Consider the following 21,709-nt stretch of genomic DNA (forward strand, 5'->3'; position numbering starts at 1 on the left):
CCATCAGGATCACCGAGTCCAACTCCTTGGGCAAAAGCTTCAGCCAAGGAGTTAATTAGGATCAGGTAATACTCCACCCTCCCCCAACGTGCCCCAAAAGCCCCACAGGTGGGCAAGGAGACCCCAGTCCCACACCACAAGGACATCACCTTACAACCACTCCCCCCCAAGCAGCCAGCCTCAGGCATTCCGTTTATCTGCAAAGACTTTTATTAACATCAAAGCATTAAAAAGAAAAGGGTGAAGATCATCACAGCTGTACCACAAAGGCAGTACCTTAAGGTTCCAACGAACAAACATTGCACACAAAGCTGCACCCCAGCCCTGCGAGGTCCTCCTGCAGGCTCAGAGGCGCACCAGGAAGGCCAGGTCCACGGTGTTGGGGATGCAGAGCTCATCCAGGTGCAGCGGGGAGGGGATGAAGGGCAGGTGCACAGGGAAGAAGTGGCTGGTGTCCACCAGGAGCTGGCTTGGTCCCTCTGCCTGCTGCCCCTGCAGTCGATTCTGTGGGGATATGGCCATCAACGAGGCGGTGGCCAAGACCCCCCATTAGAGCCAAGACCCCCCCTCCCCAACCAGCACAGCCTCCTTCCCTACCTCCACACTGCTGATGAAGGCAGGGCTCACACGCTCCTCCAGCCCTGCAGTCGGGGTGTACGCCCGCAGGATCTTCACCACCTGGGGCAGACAGCAGATGACAGAGCTGAGGGATCATCTCTGCCCCAGCACTGGTGTCCAAGGCTCCCAGGTCACTGCACCCAACCCCCCCAGCCCTATACCTGCTGCGGGGTCAGCACGGTGCACAGGCTGCAGATGGCCCCCGCGTCCTCCTCTGTCGCCTTCTTCACCTGCAGCAGCTGTGCAGCCTGGATCAGAGGCTCCAGCATCTCACGGGCACCGCTCTGCTGCAGCCCCTGCGCCCGCAGCCACTGCTCCACCTGGCTGATGTTGTACCTATGGGGGCGGGAGGGTCAGCAGGAGGCAGCCCTCATTCCTCAACCTTCCCCCCTCCCTTGTCTACACCCCACGTAGGACCAACCTGAGCTGGATGCCACGGCTCCAGGAGCACGCGTCCTTCCTCAGCAGCAGGTAGTTGAGGGTGGTGCCGCTGATGAGGAAGAGGAGCTGGCGCAGCAGCTGATGTCCCACGGCTGGGGACAGCCCATAATGCTCCAGTGTGTGGTGGAAGGAGCCCAGCTGCTGCAGGAGCTCAGGCAGCGTGTGGGCTGGGGGGGCCAAGGAGCGGCGGTGGGTGGGAGGGCAGGAGGAGGACAGACCCTGGATGGTCTCACTCTCCAGCATTGCACCAACTGGAGGGGGGAAGAAGAACGATCAGAGCATGGCCTGATGGCTTCGTGTCATCTCCAGTTGGGGATGGAGGAGCTGATGTGGCTGTGCTCCTTGGATGTGAGAAGTGGGGCATGTGAGTGATGGAGGTCCCCAGATGGGGTACAAATCTCCCCTCCCCCTTCAGCTCCTCAAATGCATCACCTCAGCTGGGATACTCCAAGACCCAACCCAACGCAGAGCCCCAGGCATGGGAAACCTAAACCAACTCGCAGCTCTCCTCTGTATTGGCTTAGGGGGCTGTGGAGAACCCAACCCAGCTTAAGAGGACTTCAACCCAACCCACAGCCCCCACATGGGAAACAGAACCCAACCCACAGCCCACTTAAGAGGAGTCTAAACCAACCCAACCCACACCCCCTCACCATGAGGAACCCAACTCAACCAAAGCCAACCTACAGTCCTCAAGAGGAACTCAACGCACCCCAGGGGGAACCCAACCTACCCCACATCCTCCTTAAGATGAATCCAACCCAACCCCAAGCCCTCCATCACGAGGAACCCAACCCAACCCACAGCACCACTCCCCTCCACCACCAGGCACCCCATGAGCCCCCAGCCCCACATCCCCAAGCTCCATCCATACCAATCATGGGCTTGAGGCGCTTCTCAGCCGTGCGGATGAGCTGCTGGTACAGCTGCACTGCCAGTGCTCCCAGGCTGTGACAGGGGCCCTGCGGGTCCAGGTTGCGCAGGCGATGCTCATTCTGGTGTGCTGTGTTCCCTTGGTGGCAGCTCTGCAGGTACAGCCAGGTCAGGGTGACGGGTCCCCAGGTGACCCCACCCCAAAGCCACCCCGGGGCAAAAGAGTCAGGATCAGCCCAGCACGTGCCCATGCACCAAATGGGGGGCAGCCCCAGCCCATAAACAAAGCCCAAAGCTCCTGATGTCATCCTGGGGGGGGGGGGGGGGGGGGGAAATGACAGCCCCCTCCCCAGCACCCTACCTCATCCCGGCCGTACTGACGCAGGCAGTTCAGGAGCCGGCAGGTATTTGCAAGCCAGAGTGCCACCACGTCAAAGTCATCACTGTGCTTCTGTGGGGTGGGCAGAAAGTAAGCAGGGGGCAGGTCAGTCAGTGAGGCTCCAGCAGTGGCCCCACAGCACCCCCAGCCCCATTCTACAGAGCCCTGGGGTCCAGGCTGCAGCCCCCCCACGCCATTTCTATGTCACCCGGCAGTTTTCCTGCCCCCAGCACCTTCATGACCCTCTTGATGGCATTGATGGCTGCATCCAGCAGCGAGTGGGCGCGTGGCTCATCACGGCAGTGGTCTGCGTGCCGGATGCAGAGGAAGAGGACGTAGGCTGGAAGCTCTGGCATCGCCCCAGGGCTGCTCTGCAGGCGATAATCTGTAGGGAAGGGCACAGAGATGTGGGGCCAGGCAGCCCTGGAGAGCAGAGCTGGGCAAGGCTGGGGGGAAGGGAGGGACAGGACCCATCCCTAGGGCACTCTGCTGGGTCAGTGGGACCACGTTACCCCAAGCCCACCTGTGATGATGGCCTTGATGATGCGCCCTTCGTCCTCCAGCCTCCATGCCAGCATGGCCTGGGGCGACCCTGATGGGGATGGGACCATGAGGGATGCTGCTGGCTCCTGCCCTGGTGTGGTGGGCTCTTTCTTCATTGCTGGAGGGGAGCACAGATCACATCCTGGGCCACGGGACTTGCAGCAGGTCCCTGTGCATGATGCACCAGCACCAAAGCAGGCTGGTGACCCCCATCCCTGTGTCCCCCCTTCCCATGCGTGTACTTACCTGTAAACTCCTGGATCTGCTTCACATAGGCTCTCAGCTGCTTCTGCAGCTTCAGCGTGGTCCTCTCCTGTTTCTCCAGCTTCTGGGACAGCTCCTGAGCAAGGACAGCCCTTGTGAGGCTCACACCCCCCAGTACCCACTCACAGGGTCAGGAGATGACAGAGTTCCCATGCATGGCTCCCAAGGGGGGTGCTGCAGATTGCCATAGGACGAGATGGGGGTATCCAGCCCTACCTTGTTATGTCCCCCTCCCCACCCCTTACCCAGTTCTCCTCCTTCAGGCGCACAACATGGTGCTGCAGCCCCTCCTGGTCCTGGTGCCGCTGCAGGTCCTGGATGAGGGCTGCCTGCTGCTGGCTCAGCTGCTTGAGTGAACGGATGTCGAGGTGCAGCCCCTCCACCTCCTCCTCGTGGTGCTGCTTCTCCTCCTGCAGCTGGCTCACCAACATCCTGCATGAGTGGGGAAACTGAGGCACCGCGCTTGGACTGGATGGTGCTTCGGGTCCCTTCCAACCCAACTTATTCTATGACCCCAAGACATCAATCTATCCTTCAGGGGTAAAGGTTTATCGCCTCAAAACGAACATTTCCCAGAGCATCTAGGGACCATACTCACTTGTTGGCCACCTGCACCGCATCGTATGCATGCTTCAAGTCATCCCCCGCCGCCTTCTCAGGGTTCCTGCCCAGCCCCAGCATCTCAGCGATGTTCTGCCAAGAGGAGAGCAGGGCAGGGTGAGGGCAGCCCCAGCAGCTCAGCTCCATCCCCACAGATATGGGACAGAGGCTCACCCTTCGCTTAAGGAAATCCAGGGGTTTCCTCTCCTCGTGCTCAGCGGATGCTTTGCTCCTCCCCAGCTCCTCCCGGGTGCGGGCCAGCTCCTCAGTGACAGCATTGAGCTGCCCCAGCAGCAGCAGATACGCCTTCTCAAAGCGGTCCTGCCCCACAGCAGTGTTAGGCATAGGGTCCTCCATGGGGTGGGGAGGCTGGGGGACCTCAGGTGGTAGCTGCCAGCGCTCCTCCAGCCCCTGGGAGTGGGAAGGAGGTTGGAGCTGAGGGGCTGACAGCCCTGCAGCCGCCCCTCTGGGACCACGGGACCCCATGGGAAGGGGCGCTTCCATTTGTCACCTCCACCATCACCACTAACCTCAGCCTGTAGGTCGGAGCCATCCCGAGAAGGGGCGGTGGACATGGAGGACATGTAGCTGCTCTCGGAGCCCAGGAAGCTCTCGGATGAAGGAGAACGTCTGAGGGTGCTTTGCTGATGGGAGAGAAGAGGGACAGAGTTACTCCTCGCGCCCCAAACAGCCGCTATCCCACATCCCATCTCTAGTGGGGGTACCAGGATAGGCCTGGGGGTGACAAAGACACAGCAGCCCAAAGGGGCTGAGGCCCCCCCACAGCTCCTCACCCTATGGAAGGCCACCTCATCCCGCAAGTTCTCATAGCCCTGCTCCAGGCGGGCATAATCCTGCACCAGGCTCTGGTAGCGCGCCCGCTCCTCCTCCAGCTCCTGCTGCAGCCCCCGGCTCTCCCGTGCCGCACGTTGGTGCTGCTCTGTGGGCAGACAGACACGTGGGAACACGTGGGAACACAGGGAGGGTGCACCGAGGATGGGGGCATGGGGATCCTTCTACCTTCCAGATCCTGCGACTGCTCCAAGGTGCGCTGAATCAGAGCATCCCTCTCCTCCCCCAGGTGCAGCTTCACTGCTTCCACTTCTGCCAGGCGCTGCGGAGGGAGCAGAGGGACAGATGGAGCCCAGGGGCCACCTCTGGGGCACACAGCACCTCTATCACGGCGCAAAGAGAGCAGAGCCATCACCCCCAGCCCCACGTCGGACCTGCCGGAGCTCCTCCACCTCCTGGGCCAGGTGGCTCTCAGCACTGTGCCTCTCCAGCTCGGCCAGCCGCTCCTGCAGCCGCTGCACCTGAGCATCATGTGCTGCATCCTCCCGCAGCCACCGCATCTCCTCCCGCAGCCGCTGAACCTCCTCAGCGTGAGCAGCGTTCAGTGCCGAGAGCTGCTCTGCCAGTTGCTGCTTCTCCTGGGCCTGGGGGCAGAGAGTACCAAAATTGGAGGATGCGCGTGGGCACCTCACCCCAAAGGAAACCCATCTGCAGCAGTGGGGTACCCCGTTTCCTCAGGTATCACCCCGTGCAGCGCTCCAACAAAAGAACCCTCCATAGGGACGGGTCGACCACTGCACCCTGGACACCCAAGAGCTGCAGCACCCACCTGCTCATCCAGCCTGCGCTGCAGCTGCATCACCTTGATCTCCATGCCTTTGTGCAGCTGCTTGTAGTGCTCTACTGAGCGTGCTTCAGCCCGCAGCCGGTGCAGCTCACGGCGTGCCCGCACCCGGCGGTAGCAGCACTGCAGGTAGAGCACAGCCCTGCGCAGACGGCTGTAGTGCTGGCGGGCCAACCAGCCCCTCACAGCAGCCTGGAGCACCACAGCTTTTTGGTGCTGCACCATCTGTGGGGAGATATGGGGCAGCGGCATCACCAGCAAGCACGAGGGACAATGCGGCAGTGGGCTCGGTGCTGCGCTGTCACCAAGATGCAGAGGGCACTGCTTCCATCTGCGCACAGCACCCACTGCTCTGCCACGCTCCTACCTGGCGGTAGAGACATCGAGCAAACATCCCCCGGCTGAAGGCCTGGATGGTGAGAGCAGCCCGGCGCACACGCAGGTAGGAGCGCCGAGCCAACGCCATCCTCACATTCTTCTGCAGCACCACCGCAGCTCTGCTCCTCCGCAGCTCAGCGGTGAGCCTGCAGGGTGCAGGAGATGAGCACGGGGTGGCAGAACCCCACAGCCTCCCTTCCCCGCCCTCGGGCTCAGCTCTTTGCATCTCACCTGCGTGCCAGCATGCCCCGGGTGTGACGCTGCAGGCACAAAGCTGCAGCACGAATGCGCCCGAAGCGTCGCCGTGCCAGCCAGCCCCGCAGGTGCCTCTGCAGCAGGGTGCAGGCTGCACGCAGCCGGCGGCACCGCAGCTCCTCCAGGAATGCTACCTGGCCAGCGCGGAAGAACACCTTGCTTTTCCCACAGCGGTACATGCTGGGGTCCTGCGGGAAATAAGGGAGATTCAGAGCGATGCCTCGATGAGGTTCCCCCAGAGGGCTGCTCTGTGACCTCCCTGCTGGCTGCAGAATGTCAGCTCCCATCCATCGTGCACAACCCACTGGGGACCCGTGCTGGGAAAAGGATGGGGAGAAGAATGTGCAAGGATGCTTGAGGGACCCCAAGGGATGGGGAGAAGCATGTATGAAGGATGCTGGGTGGGATCCTGCAAGGGATGGGGAGAATTGTGTACGAAGGATGCTCAGGAGAACAAGAAGTGGGGAAAAAGCCACACACAAGAGATGTGCCCGGGGGACCCCGCTGCAACCCCTTACTTGCAGCAGTCTCTCCAAGGCAAGGCTGCAGCTCTGCTTTGCATCATCACCCACCAGCTCCTCCTTGCTCAGCAGGACCCTGTACCTCTCAAAGAACTCCTGGTACGTCCACCTGTGGGGGCAAAGAGGGGATGATCAAGGGGTGCTGCAGCCAAGGGACCCCCATGGTGCTGGGGGAGCGGGGGGTTACCTGGAGGGGTAACCAGCAGCACTGATCCGGATGGTTTCCAGCACTCCACAAGCTCTCAGCTGTTCCACTGCTCTCCTGGAGTCAAAGCTGGGGCAGAAATGAAAGTGTTATCTCATTCAGGCATCAGCTAGGGGTGCACATATGGGGCATGAGGAATGCAGCTCGGGGAGATGGCTCCACGAGCCCCCAGCCCCACGGCACTCACACAAAGGGCAGCTTGCTGTCGTTGGGTTTGATGCAGCGCACGTAGTGTGGTGTGGTGCTGCCCAGCGTCTCCATCAGCCGGTGCAGGGAGGATTTGAACTGTAGAGGACGACAGGAAAGCGCTCAGACCTCTCCAGCACGCAGCTGGAGGTCTCCTCCCCTCCCCCTGCCAGGGCTGTCCCTGCCCCATACCTGGCTGGAGATGGACTTCTTGCTCTTCTGGGTGCCAGGAATTGACCTGCGGCTGGGGCGGGCAGACCTGGACCCACTGGACCTGCGGGATGTGGGGCCATCCCCATCCTCCAGGAAGAGCTCAGTGAGCAGCGCAGACTGCACAGAGTTGGGCCGTGAGAGCCAGCAGGGAGCATCACACCGTGCACCCAGAGCCATCGCTGCAGGATGCAGCCCCAGGAGCCCAGCACACAGCTCAGCCCCACAGCCCAGATGTGCAAGAACCAGCTGTGCCCCCTCCTGCCCCCAAAAGAACCCCGGTGCACCCACAGACACCCTACCAGGAGAGCAGAGCAGCCCAAGGTGTCCCCTGAGATGTCCCTTACCTTCTGCCAGGACCACACAACGCAGAGGAAAGAAGTGACAGTGTTACCAACCTGAAGGCAACAGGACACCCCCCCCCCCCCCCCACCCCTCCACAAGGAGGTGACCAAGACATCACAAACCACACACCCCAAATTGTGGCAACCCACGGGAATGGGGTGGGGGCATCCACAGCTCATTTCTCCCACATCACCCACCCTCCCAGCCCTGGGATGCTCGCACCTTGCTGGCTCTCAGCAGCCCCACCAGCTCCTCAGGGATGGTGTCCCTGTTCTTCTCCACAAACCCATCACACTGATACTCCACCTGGCAGGGAGCAGCACAACGTTACCCTGAGACTTTCCCAGCCCAGCTTGCTGCAGGGCTCTTGGAACAGGAGTCTTAGGAGCCAGAGCTGCCCAGGGGGCCAGAGCAGCTCTCTTACCTTGCCAGCAAAGTGGCACACAATGAAGGCATCCGTCGGCCTCTTGGGCTTCTGGAAGTGGGAGCTGCCGAGGTGGGTCTGGTACAGCTTCTGGGCCCAGCTCCCATCACTGCCCTGGGGCATCTGAAGGGCGGAGGGGTCAGGGGAAGTAGCCCTGGGGGGGGCTCTGGAGGGCTGCAGTGCTGCCAGCACCCCAACCCACCTTGCACTCCTCATTCAGCAGGTCCAGCACACCCAGTCGACCCTCGATGAGCTCAATGCATGGCTGGTTGTCACAGAAGTCAATGAAGACCCATGGGATCTCCTCAGCCACGTACTCCTCCTGCTCCAGCTTGAAGACGTGCTGGAGGGATAGGAGAGCAGAGCAGGACCAAGGTGAGGGCAGAGGTTTGCACAGGGCAGCCCTTCCACTTCTCTCAGAGCTTTTGGAGAACAGAGGGCTCCATGCCCATCCCCAGCCCCAGGTTTTGAGGGAGCAGCCACATTCCCAGGGCAGGAGGTCAGAAGGAGCAGCACAGCAGGACACAGGGAGGTGTGCTGCCCTCCCAGCAAGGAGACGTTTGGGTGATACCCACCAGGTTGAAGAGCTGCTGCAGCTTCTCATTGGCGTAGTTGATGCAGAACTGCTCAAAGCTGTTGAGGTCGAACATCTCAAACCTGTGGGCAGCAGATTGCTGGCTTAGGCAGGGCACAGCCACAGACCCAGCCCCACTTTGGGGACAGCCCAACCCCATCCACAGACCCAGAAGTGGCCAGAGGAGGATCACAAAGGGAAGGAGAGCTGTCCTTACCCATAGATGTCCAGGATGCCGATGGAGGTATGGTGGCCCTCCGGTGAGCGCAGGGCACGGTTGACCCTGCTTGTCATCCACCTGAAGAGCTGCCCATACATGTGCTTGGCCAGGGCATCCCGGCAGTCCAGCGCCTGCTGCCTGCTGAGTGGCTTCATGTAGGTCTCACCCGCCGTCACCAACTTACGGTGGCAGAGCCAGCGTGTCACCTGCACCTCCTCGATGCCCAGCAGCGCACAGAACAGCCCCAAGGCCTCACTGTTGGGCTGAGAAGGGACAGAGAGGTCACCAGCAGAGCTGGGATGCGTGGGGACGCGCGTGGGGCTCTCACCCACCTCCACAAAGCAGCCGTCCCCGTGGCGGTCCCTCCCCCTGATGGTGATGTTGCCCAGATGCAGGATGGCAGCAAGGATGGCAAAGAGCTCCAGCTGCTCAGCTTCAGGGACACCTGCAGGCACAGAGTGAGGGGTTGGGGTCAGATCCTGCACTGCACGAGCTGGAGAGAAGGGAAAAGCCAGCAGATACCCAGCTGGCCAGCAATGGGGCAGCCAACCAACAGTGGGGTGAGGGTGGTGAGATGATGGTGACAGCCCACAGGACAACGGGGGATGCCCACCCCATTGTTTTTCCCCAACCCAGGACAGTACCCAGGAGGGAGAAGGCGTGCCGTGTGCTGTCCAGGTCAGATGCATCATCGGTGCCTGCGCTGCAACGGCCCTGCTGGGTGTAGTAGAAGGTCTCTGCTCCACCTAAAGAGGAGACTTGTGGGTGATGAAAGCAGCACAGCCCCACCGGGCTCCCATGGGGCAGCACACCCAGCCAGCAGCCCCAAAGGTTGGAGGTGGGGGGGGGGAAGAGGCAGAGTGCTGGCATTGCCATGGGGACACCCAAGGGACATGGGGCACTCACGCAGATGCAGACCCTGCAGCTCAGGCAGGGCAGCTGACGCACAGAGCTGGTAGAAGATGTGATAGTTCCGTTCTGCTTTTGCCTGCAGAGGAGTGAGAAGAGCACTGAGCACCCCCAGAATGGTGACAGGGACACGTTCCCACCTCCCAGTTCAACTGAGCAGCGCTGGGGCTGCGTGCCATAGCAGCCAGGACCAACACTTGGCCCTGTCCCTTCCCAGAGCCCCACCTGGAAGGTGACACGGGACTTCTCCAGCAGGTAGGTCTTGATGGTGGCCCCCATCACACGGGCATGGCTGAAGCCAATCTCGATGTACTTCCCAAAGCGGCTGCTGTTGTCATTCCTGGTAGTCTTGGCGTTCCCAAAGGCCTGGCAGGAGGGAGGTTTTGTTCCTCCAGGGGAGGCCGACCCCCCGCACCCATCCATTTTGTCATGGGCTGAAGGCCATGGGAAGGGTTTGGGATGGGGGACGCACCTCCATGAGTGGACTGGAGGCCAGCACCTTCTCCTCCATGCTGGAGTCCCCCAGACCACCCCCGATGGTGGTGAAGTATCTCATGGCATACTTGGCTGAGGCAGTTTTCCCTGCTCCCGATTCACCACTGATGATGAGGGACTGGTTCCTACCAAACCTGGAAGGGGACGTGAGCCCTTCAGATGGTTCCAATGGGGCTTCAGCCCTTCTCCACCACAACCAGGGGGTACAACCCCACGTTGGGAACCCCCAACAGAACAGTTCCTCCCAGTGGGGCTTCAGCCTTTTACCATCGCAACCCAACCCGGTGGGACACAACCCAAGGGGACAACCCCACCTGAGGACCCCCAGAAGGATCTCTCACCTCACCATCTGCCTGTAGGCCTCCTCTGCCAACGCAAAGATGTGGGGGTCCATATCCCCCAGCTCCCGGCCGCTGTAGGCGTAGATCACCTCATCCTCATAGATGGGCAGCAGCTTGTAGGGGTTGATGGCTACCAGGATGATGCCTGCGGGAAGGGCTCAGGGCTCACACAGGGAAGGGGGGCACTGGGTAGGGCTGGAGGGATGGGGGCTCACCGCAGTAGGTGTAGATGGCGTTGGCCTCCAGGAAGCGCACGCGGAGTGAATGCAGCACTGCCGGCTCATGCAGGTGGCTCAGAGCCACCAGGTCATCCTTGCCTGAGAGGCACTCAGGGTTGCAGAGAGGTGGCAGCTGAGAGCCCAAGGGGTAAATGAGAGGCTGTAGGGTTGGGGAAAGGGTGAGTATTGAGCGGGGACAAACAGCCCCCAGGTGGGCAGGGGACACGGCCACATGAGCCATGCTCCTGCACAGCCACTAGGCACGTTGGGGCCTCTCTGCCAAGGAACAGGCTGGTTTGGGGCGCAAAGAATCTTGTCTCAGGACCCACACGGCCCCAGTCTCACCGAGCCATCCTCCAGGCGGAGGTGCAGGATGGAGTCTCCTTCCTCATAGCCTTTGGTTATTTCTGCTGCTCTCCAGACATGGACACAGTCAGGGATCCAGACCCGGGCACCCTGCGGGGGGCACAGGAGGGACACCCTACAGACAGCCACCAACCAAGCGTTCCCCATGCATCTCTCTGTGTTCAACCTGGTGCTCAGCATCGCCACACACCTGCAGGATGAATCCCCCCCAGCTGAGCAGGGAGGCCACGCAATCACCCGAAAGCAGAACACAACACCAAAAAAGGCTCAAAACCAGCTGTAGGCACCCAGTAACAGAACTGGGGGATGCTCCAGCCCCAAAGTCCCCTTGGGATCCCCTCCTCCCCATCTTGTTGCTAAGGAAGCAGCCCTCCTTTCCTATAGGATACCCCCACAAAAGGGGGAACCCACAACTCCCTGACCCCACTGCCACAGCTCCAGCAGCACACAGGGAAAGGAGCTGCTCCGTGTAGGGTGATACAGACTTTCCCTTCCACCCACAGCCTCACCTGCCCATAGGGCTGCCCCGCCGCCATAGCCCCGCTGTCACACAGCCGGCTCCCCCCAGCTCACCGCCCTTTTATGGCCGCTAATTGCCGCTAATTGGATAAGGGGTCCACAGCTGCTCTGCTGCCGCAGCACCACACTCCTCCCCTAATGGGGGAGGACCCTAAGAGCCCTTCGGAGACACCTCAGGACCCTTTAATGGGGGAGAACCCAGGAGCCCCTTGAGCTCTAATGGACTCACCCCACAGGATACCCCCCCACACACCCCAAAGTGCCGCCCCCCACCCCAGGACCACTGAGGGCACCTCGAGTTTCTCCTGTCCACGGCACCCCCTATGTAGGACACCCCAAAACTGACCCCTCTCTGTCTGACCCTCCCCTCCCCTGGGTGAATTCATTACCCCTACGAGACAGAACATCTCAGGGCGTTCAGCTGAGCGCTGCTCTGGGGTGGGGATCCCAGAGACCTTTGGGATTTTGTCTCCCATCCGGGGCTGCTCAATTAGAAGGGACCCCGGGACCCGCATCCCTCATCTCCTGTCCCAACACATGCGGTGGGAAGGGATGCATTTCCCAGCCTGGAGCACGGGGGACCTCATGGGATGTTTTGGGTTTTTCGACCATGGCAGGAGCCCCGGGAGCTGCGTTGTGTCTGCAGCAATCCCTCAACGTGACACAGGGCTGCGCTAAACGCTCCGCTTTTAATTACTCAAAAACCATCGCAGCCATCAGAAAGCGATGCTCGGGGTCGTTGTGACGGAAATGTCCTTTAGGACCTCGTTCAACTCAGACGATTTTATGATATCCGTGAGGTTGCGGCGTTCCGGGTGGCTCCTGTTGTTTGGCGTCGTCCCACGGCCCCAAAGGGGCAAAGTCCTGCAGTGCCGGGCGGGGAGCAGCCGCTTATCAGGGTGCTGCTCTGCCCCGTGTCAGCACGGAGCTGTGTGCCCGTTGTTGGCACCGTCCTGCCCCATTTCTGTGCCCCCGTGGTCAAAATCTCAGCTCGCAGCACTGCCATAACCTTGTTTGGGTTTTTGTTTTTGTTTTTGTTTTTCTATTGCTGGTGTGCGTTTGGTGTGGCTGGGGCAAATCGTGAACGAGGGGAGAGCAGTGTGGATGGAAGGGGGGGAAAGGGAGGGAGGGAAAGAAGAGAAAGGGAAGGGGAAGGAGGGGAGAAAGGGGAGGGGAAAGGGAAGGTGAGAGGGAAAGGAAGGGAAAGGGGGAAGAGAAGAAGGGGAAGGGATAGGAAGGAGAGAAGGAAGGAAAAAGGGAAGTGGAAAGAGAAGAGGAAGGGAAGGAAAGAGTGAAGGAGGAAGAGAATGGGAAGGGAAGGATGAAGGGAAGGGATAAGAAGGAGAGAGGGAGGGGAAAAGGGAAAGGGAAGGCAAAGGGGAAAGGGAAGGGGAAGGGGAAGGGAGAAAGAAAAGAGGGGAGGGGAAGAGAAGGATAAAAGGAAGGGAAGGAAAGAGGTATGGAATGGGAAAGAAGTCATCAGGGAAGGGGAAGGGAAGGAGAAAGGGAAGGGGAAGGAGAAGGGGAAAGGAAATGGAAAGGAAGGGGGGAGGAAAAAGGAAGGGAAGGGGGAAGGAAAGAGGAAGGGAAAAGAAAAGGGAAAGGGAAGGAGAAGGGGAAAGGAAATGGAAGGGGAAATGGAAGGGGTAGGAAAAGGGTAAAGGGCATGGAAGGGAAGGGGAAGGGAAAGAGGCTGGGAGCAGAGGAAGCCAGGCAGCAGTTCTGCTCCTCTCCTGCAACCCCGGAGCAGCCCAAGAAGGTTTCCAACCCTTCTGCTTCCAACCACAGCCTCGAGGTTCTCCCCGGGCCGCTCACGGCGTGCCGAAGCCCAGCAGCCATCATCACTTGGGCGCTTTCTGTGTGATTTATGTCTCCTTCCGTTTCCAACCGAGCGCCAGGCCTGGAACAAACAGCTCCACGGCATCACCGCGGGCAGCAGCTCCGACCTTTGCCCCATCCGGGTGCCGCAGGTTCGGCGCATCCCGGCCCCGCAGCCGTTCTGCTCCGACGGGAAAACACCACGACTCGTTTGGATCACAGCTTCGGAGCAAACAGCGCCTCGTCCTGCTGCCCCCCAGTGCGCCCACCGCTCGTCTGCAGGCTGCTGTCCCACCGCCCGCATCCGCGGCTGCATTCATCCGCTCTGATTTTGTAACTGATTTATTTTTTTCCCCCTTCTTTTTCTGTTTTATTTTATTATTACCATTAGAAAAGCAGCCCTCGGGCTGTCGGGGTTTTTCTTCTCCCTCATTCCTTTGGCACTGGCAGGGGGGCGGATCCCCATCCGGGGGAACAACGCGGGGTTCCGTCGCTCCGGAGCCGAATAACACCGCCGGTGTTCCCGAAGCGCTCCGGACCCCTCAGCCGGTGCTCGGAGGGGGGGCTCCGCCCCGTACCTGCCCCCGGCCCCGCCGTCCCGCCCCCCGCCCCGTCTGTCGGTGCCGCCCCGTCCCGCCCCGTCCGCCCGGACTTTTGCTCCCGGTCGGGCCCGCGTTGTTCCGGGCCATGTGAACCATAGGATCGGTCCGTTGGGCCGTTACCGAACCGGTGCCGGTATGGAACGCAGGAAGGCCTTCGTGGTGCTCGACGTGCTCTGCGTGGTTGTCGGTGAGAGCCCGTTGGGGGGCTGCCGGGCCGCTTCCCCCTCGATGGGGCGGAGGGGTGGGGGGGGGGGCAGATGGGCTCCACGCGGACCGGGGCCGGCCGTGCCGTCGGGTGGCAGCGGGATGAGAACCCCGAGAAGCACCTGCGAAACCGCGATGCCCCGACGGGGAAACGTTCGGCCTTTGCCCCCCCCCCCCCAGGACGGAGCGATACGATCCGGTGAGGCCGTTCGGTCCGTGCGGAGCCCCCCGACGGGGACACCCCGAGAACCGCCCGACGGGGCCGCTCAGACCGTGGGCGACCGCAGGCGGACCCGGGCACGGGGACGGGGATGGGGACGGGGATGGGTGACCGTCGGGGCCCCGAGCGCTGTGCCCCCCCCGGGGCAGCCTCCGCCCAGACGCTCGTTTCTAAAAGTGCCGCTCTCAAGCACCTAATTAAGACGGATGGCCTAAAAATAAAGGCCCGGGTCGTAATTTCAGCCTCAACCTCCTGAGCTTTCTTGGGCTCTAAGCACCGGTGGAGAGAGAGAAAGAGAGAGAGAGGCAGGTTCCTGGGTTTTTTTTGTTCGGTGCCCTTTTCCTCTTCTGCCCCTTTTATTTTTAGGGGGAGCTTTTTTGGAGGATGGAATTACCAGGGAAGGGAAAAAAAAAAAAAAAAAAGGAAAAAAAGAAAAGGGATAAAGAAAAAGAGCGTCTAATTTGAGCTGCAAACGAAGGGTTTGAAGTCTGTACGGAGGCGTCCGTGCGTGCGGGGCTCCTCCCGCAGCCTGGGAGCCGTCACAGCTTGTTCCTGCCATGTTCCTGCCGTGTTCCTGGCCTTCTCGCAGCTCTTTTTTATTTTTTCTTTTTGGCTGCTTTTGCTTCTGTTCGGAGAGAGCCGCCTTTGGAGGCCCGGAGGCTGCGGGGTGGTGCTTTGCTGTAATTTCTTTCCCTTTTCATTTCTGCTCTTTTGCTCGGCTGAGAGCGGAGCACGGGACCCCCCTGGGGAAGGGGCTCCGGGTGCAGGGGTGGCTGCCGGGGACAAAGGTGTGTTTTGTTTTTTCCCTGGAGACGGAGGAACAATGGGGAGGCGGAAATCGCCTTCCTGAAGGCGGAACGGGGAAAGGAGCACGGGCTTAAGGTGGACCGTAGGCAGCCCGGCCCCTGCGGGGAGAGCATCCCGTGCCCTGCGCTGTGCCCAGCCTCACCCTGCAGGGAGGTGCTTGAAGATGCCCGTGGTCACCTCGGCCGGGGTCCCCAAGGGGCTGGAGTGGCTGCACGACCCCATGTCAGACACACCCCTCCTGGAGCTCCTTCTGATGTTTTGTGTGGGATGATGGCATCCACGGAGGAGCTGGAAGATGCTCGTGGTCAGGGCTGGTGTACACGGGGTGTAAAACTGAGCTGGACTAATCCAACTGGTCCCAGCATCAGTGCTGCTGGGGAGCAGGGGGGGGGGGGGGTAGCCAGGCTGGGTCACGGGCTCTGGGCTCCAGCTCTGTCCAAACCTGGACCATGTGGGACCTGAAGGCCCTTCTGGTGTAAAACAGGCTGGTGAGATGCCTGTGCTGCTCCCCCAAGCTCTGTCCTCCTCCAGGCAGTGGGGAGTGGGTCCTGGCACCAGGCAGCAGCTGGGGAGCAGTGGATGCTCCATGGGTGCCCAAAAGCAGCCATCTCCTGCAGTAGCTCAGCTCTGCAGGCAGTTGTGAGCCCTGATAATGCTCTATCAGCTGCAGGGCCAGGTGCAGGATCCTTCCCCAGCAGTGGGGAGCAGGGATGGAGGGACCGTGTGCACTGGGTGCCTGCATGGAGTCCTTGGGAGGGTGCCCCAGTCCTCTCCCTCTCTCTCCTTTGCAGCATCTCTGCCCTTTGTCATCCTGACGCTGGTGAACTCCCCGTACAAACGAGGCTTCTACTGCAACGATGACTCCATCCGCTACCCCTACAAGGCAGACACCATCACCCACGGCCTCATGGCTGGGGTCACCATCACCTGCACCGTTCTCATTGTAAGGAAACTTTCTGGGCTCCCTGCAGTGCCCATGTCTGGGGCTGAGATCCACAGCCCATGAGGCTGGGTCCCTGCAGGGCTGGGGGAAGGCCCCAGGGAGGCTTCTGGGACCCTCACCTCTCAGCCTTTGCTCCCTGCAGATCTCTTCGGGGGAGGCATACCTGGTCTACACAGAACGCCTCTACTCCAAGTCGGAGTACAACAACTACCTGGCTGCCCTCTACAAGGTGGTGGGGACCTTTCTTTTTGGGGGGGCCATCAGCCAGTCCCTGACCGACCTGGCCAAATACATGATCGGCCGCCTCCGGCCCAACTTCTTGGCAGTCTGCAACCCTGACTGGTCCAAGGTGAACTGCTCCATCTATGTGCAGCTGGAAAATGTCTGCCGAGGGGAGAGCAGGAACGTCACTGAGTCCAGGTGAGCCCTGGGGGCAGCCCCAGAGGAGTGGTGAGGGGTTGGCAGTCCTGACCTGACCCTGCTGTGTCCTGACCCATCCCTTTGCGTGCAGGCTGTCCTTCTACTCCGGGCACTCCTCCTTTGGGATGTACTGCATGATGTTCCTGGCGGTGAGTGCTGTGCTGCGTGGAGCCCCGGCGTTCTGTCCCCACCATGCTGGGACAGAACTGTGTCTGTCCCTGTGCTTGCTGACACCTCTGTCCTCTCTGTAGCTCTATGTGCAAGCCCGGCTGGTGGGGAAGTGGGCCCGGCTGCTGCGTCCCACCATCCAGTTCTTCCTCCTCGCCTTCGCCATCTACGTGGGCTACACGCGGGTCTCTGACTACAAGCACCACTGGAGCGATGTGCTGGCCGGGCTGCTCCAGGGCGCGCTCATCGCCATCCTCATCGTGAGTGTCCATGGATGTCCCCAACCCAGTGGTACCTGATGGAGAATGGAGGAGCAATGGGATCAGACCTGAGCCCCACCTCCTCTCTGTCCCCTCAGGTCCGCTACGTGTCTGACTTCTTCAAGCAGCGTCCACCCCGGCAGTGCGATGAGAAGGACCCGGAGCGCAAACCCAGCCTGCCGCTAACCCTGAGCGACACCGACCGCAATCACTACAGCTACGCGGGCGCCCCGTGAGCTGCACACGGGGCCTGGACTGTGGGAGTGGAGGGGTGGGGGGGGAAAATATGGAGCCTGGTGCCCACCAATGGCTTCATCGCACTGCGCCGCAGCCCTGCCCTTCCCCGATCCTGGCAGCGCCACGGCTTTGGGATCTGTGGGGTAGGGGGAGGTCTTTGGCCTGGTCTTGGGCCTGGGCTGGGGTCTACGGGGCAGGGGGAGGCCTTAGGCCTGGACTGGGGTCTGCAGGGCCTGGGAGCAGGGCAGGGGGAGGCCTTGGACCTACACCAGCACTGTGAGGCCTAGCCCAGCGCTCCGAGGCCTACACTGAAGCCTATTCCTGCACCTTAAGGCCTATCCCGGGGCCTATCCTTAAGCCTATCCCTGCACCCTGAGGCCTATCCCAAGGCCTATTCCCACACCTTAAGGCCTGTCCTGAGGCCTATCCCTGCACTCCCAGGCCTATCCCGAGGCCTATCCCGGGGCCTACCCTGCACTCCCAGGCCTATCCCAAGGCCTATTCCCACACCTTAGGGCCTATTCCAAGGCCTATCCCTGCACCCTGAGGCCTATCCCAAGGCCTATTCCCACACCTTAAGGCCTATCCCAAGGCCTATCTCGAGGCCTATCCCTGCACTCCCAGGCCTATCCTGAGGCCTATCCCTGTGCTCCATGCCTTATCCCTATCAAACACTACCGCCTTAGGAGCACAACCCCTCACAGCACAACACGAGGAGAGCAGCCTGCTGGGCAAGCACTGCTTTTTTTTTTTTTTTTGGAAAGGATTGAAGCAGCCCAGAGCTCAGCTGTGTTCCCTGATGAGCTCTAACAGCCGTTTGGTGCAGCACGGGGCTGCTCCAGTCCTTTGGGCGCTGTGGCTTCAGTGTGTCCTCTATGGGGTAGTTGGGGCAGGGAGAAATCTTCTGTGGTAAAGGGGGTGGGGTGGGGAAAGGGACGTGGAGCTGCACATGGGGCTCTTATCACTGGGGGAAGGTGGGAAATGGGCCGCATCCGTCCTGGCTCTGAGCTGCAGCCACCTCTGGCATGGGTGAGCTGTGGGCCCGGAGAGAAGCGACATGCGTTTGCATGATGTGTTTTTGTAAAAATGTGTTTTTTAAATTAGATCATCGAGAAAGAATGTCTGTCTCGGGCCTGCTCTCTTGCTCCATGGATGCTCCTGACCTTGGGGCTGAAGAACTCAGGGCTGCGGCTCTGGAAGGGACAGGCACTAAAGCAAGAGCCCACAGTTCTGGGGGAGCACAGGGCTGAGCCCTGGGGCTTTGAGCAAGGAACAGCGGGGCTGGAGGGAGCACCGGGGCCCTATGCTCCAAGACGGGTGGTTCCAGGACCCCTCCTGGTGCAGGGACCTGTGACCCGGTAGCTCCAAACCCAGCGCTGCCTGGAGCCAAGGGGAGCCTCTGCACTTCCCAGCGTCTCAGTGAGGGGGAAGGGAAGGTGGCTGGAATTGTGTGGAAAAAGTGACGCTGTGTGCCTGCAGCTCCTTCTGCTTCTCCGGGTGCCAGAGCTGGGGGAGGCGCGGAGCTGCCTGCAGCCCTCCCACTGAAAAAGGGGAGCGGTGGCGGTGGACAGTGGCCCCCACCTCCAGCATGGGGCCTTTGCTCCTCTGCTTGGAGCCAGGCAGGGATGGGGCTCACAGCTGTGTCTGATGTGGGGCAGGGACAGCTATGTCCCACCTCCCTGGCTGTCCCACTGTGCCTTGCAGAGCTCTTGTGGCATGGGGAAGGCTGGCAGACTCTGTGCCTGGGCACACTGGGGCTCTGTGCTGTACGTAGGGCTGGCAGATGGGGCCCATGAGCAGCAGGGTCCCCCGTTGCACAGCTGGGTCCCTCCTGCCTGGGCACAACAGACACTGCATGTGCCCCAGGCTCGCTGTTGGTGCTCTTACAGCGTGGGTTACTCCAGTCTAGACAAGCCCTGACCAAAACCGCCTCCTGCATGGAGGGAACTCCCTCTCTGCGTGCTGCTCTTCTGTTGATCGGAGAACTTTCCTCCCTGGTCCCTCAGCCACATCCCTTCTCCTGTCCCTGCCCTCCGTGCTGCTCCTTCCTTATCTGATGGTACAAAACAATGCAGCGGAGCTGCTAGGGCCGGAGGGCAGGGCATCTTGGCTACAGTTTGCAAGTAAAGGAGTCAGGGAAGTGCAGCACAGCCCAGCGTGGGCACTTGGCTGTGGGTCTGTGATCAGCCTCGGGGTGGGAGCTTGGAGGGCAGCAGTCGCCAAGGGCCGTGGTGCTCAGTCCCAGATCCTGGCATTGCCTCGACAGCTCTGCACAGCCAGGAACGTGCCTGCTCCCTTCCCCTGAGATCTGATTTCGCTCCTTGGATGCATCTCTGGAAAAACCAGCTGGGCCACAATGCAGCAGTGTGCGGCTCAGCGTGGAGGGCAGGGCTGGGCTGGAGCACGGGGAGCTCACTGCGTCCCTGCCTGAGGCTCTGGCTCAGCACACAGCCAAAGCCCCTGGTACCCTGCCATGGGAGGGAGCTCCACAGCCACATCTGGAAGTGGTGAGGGGCTGGGACTGTAGGCAGCCTCCCCACAGTCTAAGGAAGGAGTGGGGATGCCAATGGGGCACTGTCTATGCACTGGACCTCGGAACCAGAGACACCAGCACCAGCTGCTGGGGAGGATGGAGCAGTGGATGGGGTACGTGCCTCAAACAGCTTCCAGGCCTCAGTTTCCCCACTCCAGGTTTGCTGTTGCACCAAGCCCAATGGCTGTCGGGAGCTCTGGGTACCACGCTCGGCATTCAGGCCTGGGGAAGGGCGAGCCGTAGCCCTGGGCATCGTGCCGCCTCTTGGCCAGGGCACCCAAAGCCCTCTGCAGGAGTGACTCAGGCGTTAGGGATGCAGTGCCGGGGCAGACCGTGCCCCAGGCTGAAGCCGAGCAGCGCTGGCCTGCGAGCGGTGCCAGGGACCTGCTCTGAGAGCCATCCTGTTCCCAGCGGCAGCTCCGAGCGCTCAGCCAAGACATCTCCATTCCAAAAGCAGCCGTTTCTGGCAGCGCTGAGCCAGGCTCTGGCTCCCAGCCCTGGGCTGCCTCCCCCAACCTGTGCCTCCCTCTGCCACGCTGCATCCTCCCTCCCCTCCCCTCCCTTCCCCTCCCCTCCCCTCCCCTCCCCCTGGCACCTGCGGCTCCTCCACCCCCCGGTGCCGGTGGGTCCATCTGGGTCCGTTTGCCCTGCCCTCAGCTCCAGGTTGCCTCCCGCTCTTGGCATCCTTCCCAGGCTCTTGGGGTACGGGGCTGATCTTCCCGGTGCCCCCAGCGTGCTTCCAGGAGTGGGCAGAAGCCTTGCCAGGAAGGATGTTACTCATCCTCTAAACATCCTTTTCCCTGGCCGGCAGCCACAAGAAGGCTGCCAGCAGATGAGCAGCGGGAGCACGAGGTGGTCCCCGCTTGGGGAGGGGACTGATACCCGCAGGAGGGGTCTGCACCTTTTGATGGGGGTGTTTGCAGCTCCCTGTCCCAAGTGCAGCATGGAAAAGGGGAAATTGACCCCGATCAATTGACCCCAATCAATTGACGCCCACCCTGGAGGTGGCTGTGTTATTCAGGGTCCCCCGAGCAGCCCTTGGTACCAACCCTTGTGTTCTGCTGGGAGCCTGGGAGGAGCACCGGTGTCCTCGTTGTGCCCCGTGCTGCAGGAGGAGGAGGTTTGGAACAACCCGGGTTCGGTGTTGCTGTGCTCAGCACTGAAGGGCAGCACAGCTCCTGGGCGTTGCAGCCTCGGCAGGATTTAAGAGCCTATAAAGAAAAGAAAAAAGAAAAAGAAAAAAAAAGACAGAGAGCGACCTTGTGACACGGCTTGAGGATGAGAGGGCAAAAGGAGGAACGGGGTTCAGCTGAAGAAGGGGGGGAAAAGTTCGGTCAGATTTGGGGGAGAGGGGGGGAGGGGGAAATTCATCACTCGGAGGCCCGGAGGAAAATCCCCGCAGCTGCGGGCGGCAGAGGGCGGTAGGGATCCGACGGAGCCGCGCTGCAGCCGCTGCCCCCCAACATCCCCCCCCCCCAACATCCCCCCCCCAACACACGGAGCTCCGACCCCCCCCTCCCCCCCCCCGCCCCGTGTCCCCACCCCGGGGGGGCTGCAGAGATCCGGGGATTCCCGTCTTCGTGCACCCCAGTGCTGTGAAAACGCTGAAACGTTCCCGGTGCCACAAAGAGAGCTTTGATCAGGCTGGGAAAAAAAAGCAAAAGCATTGGGGGGGGGGGGGGGAGGAGGCAGAAAGAAGCAGAAGAGCAAAAGGAGGAAGGGAAAACCCTCCTGCTGGATGATGCTCCATCCCGGCTCCGTGCCCCCCCCACCCCAACCCGCGGCCCTGGGGTCAAAGACATCGTTCCAACCCCCCCCCCATAAGCAGGAATCCCCCGCCCCACGAGCAGGCAGCTCCCAGCCCCATCCAGAGCCCTGAACAACCTGCATCGGTTTGTGTGTATCATCCCCCCCCCAGGGCCCTCACAGCACAGAATTTCTTCCCATTTAAACTCATTTCCCCTCCTCCCCTCTCTA

The 21,709-nt window shown here is 61.1% G+C and overlaps 2 protein-coding genes and 1 long non-coding RNA gene across 3 annotated transcripts; 1 reads left to right on the plus strand and 2 right to left on the minus strand.

Moving 5' to 3' along the window:
* Positions 1–345: 345 nt before the first annotated feature.
* LOC104914654 (unconventional myosin-Vb-like) lies at positions 346–11,537 on the minus strand. Its single transcript, XM_085211434.1, has 37 exons — positions 11,511–11,537; positions 10,981–11,091; positions 10,633–10,795; positions 10,418–10,562; positions 10,054–10,210; positions 9,807–9,947; positions 9,579–9,660; positions 9,317–9,418; positions 9,005–9,117; positions 8,670–8,935; positions 8,454–8,535; positions 8,081–8,221; positions 7,879–8,001; positions 7,677–7,760; positions 7,092–7,229; positions 6,901–6,998; positions 6,696–6,782; positions 6,506–6,617; positions 5,964–6,175; positions 5,722–5,878; positions 5,340–5,579; positions 4,945–5,154; positions 4,739–4,832; positions 4,513–4,658; positions 4,249–4,362; positions 3,893–4,129; positions 3,717–3,811; positions 3,364–3,550; positions 3,101–3,194; positions 2,835–2,972; positions 2,545–2,696; positions 2,294–2,383; positions 1,934–2,084; positions 1,040–1,310; positions 780–954; positions 598–678; positions 346–504 (listed from the first exon to the last, which is right to left on the minus strand). Exons 1-37 carry the CDS (start codon positions 11,535–11,537, stop codon positions 346–348), a joined length of 5,175 nt encoding a protein of 1,724 aa, XP_085067560.1.
* A 2,404-nt stretch (positions 11,538–13,941) lies between these two features.
* On the plus strand, positions 13,942–18,318 carry PLPP2 (phospholipid phosphatase 2). Its single transcript, XM_085211936.1, has 6 exons — positions 13,942–14,127; positions 15,963–16,114; positions 16,257–16,534; positions 16,626–16,683; positions 16,786–16,962; positions 17,061–18,318. The coding sequence occupies exons 1-6, from the start codon at positions 14,076–14,078 to the stop codon at positions 17,196–17,198; spliced, it is 855 nt and encodes a 284-aa protein (XP_085068062.1). The 5' UTR covers positions 13,942–14,075; the 3' UTR covers positions 17,199–18,318.
* LOC146542482 (uncharacterized) lies at positions 16,258–21,400 on the minus strand. The gene is made up of 3 exons (XR_014880196.1): positions 21,275–21,400; positions 20,782–20,943; positions 16,258–16,997 (listed from the first exon to the last, which is right to left on the minus strand). It is a non-coding gene; the product is annotated as an uncharacterized LOC146542482 (long non-coding RNA).
* Positions 21,401–21,709: the final 309 nt, after the last annotated feature.

Source organism: Meleagris gallopavo, chromosome 30 (assembly GCF_905368555.1).
Source record: "Meleagris gallopavo chromosome 30, MGAL_WU_HG_1.1, whole genome shotgun sequence".
NCBI classification, from domain to species: Eukaryota; Metazoa; Chordata; class Aves; order Galliformes; family Phasianidae; genus Meleagris; species Meleagris gallopavo.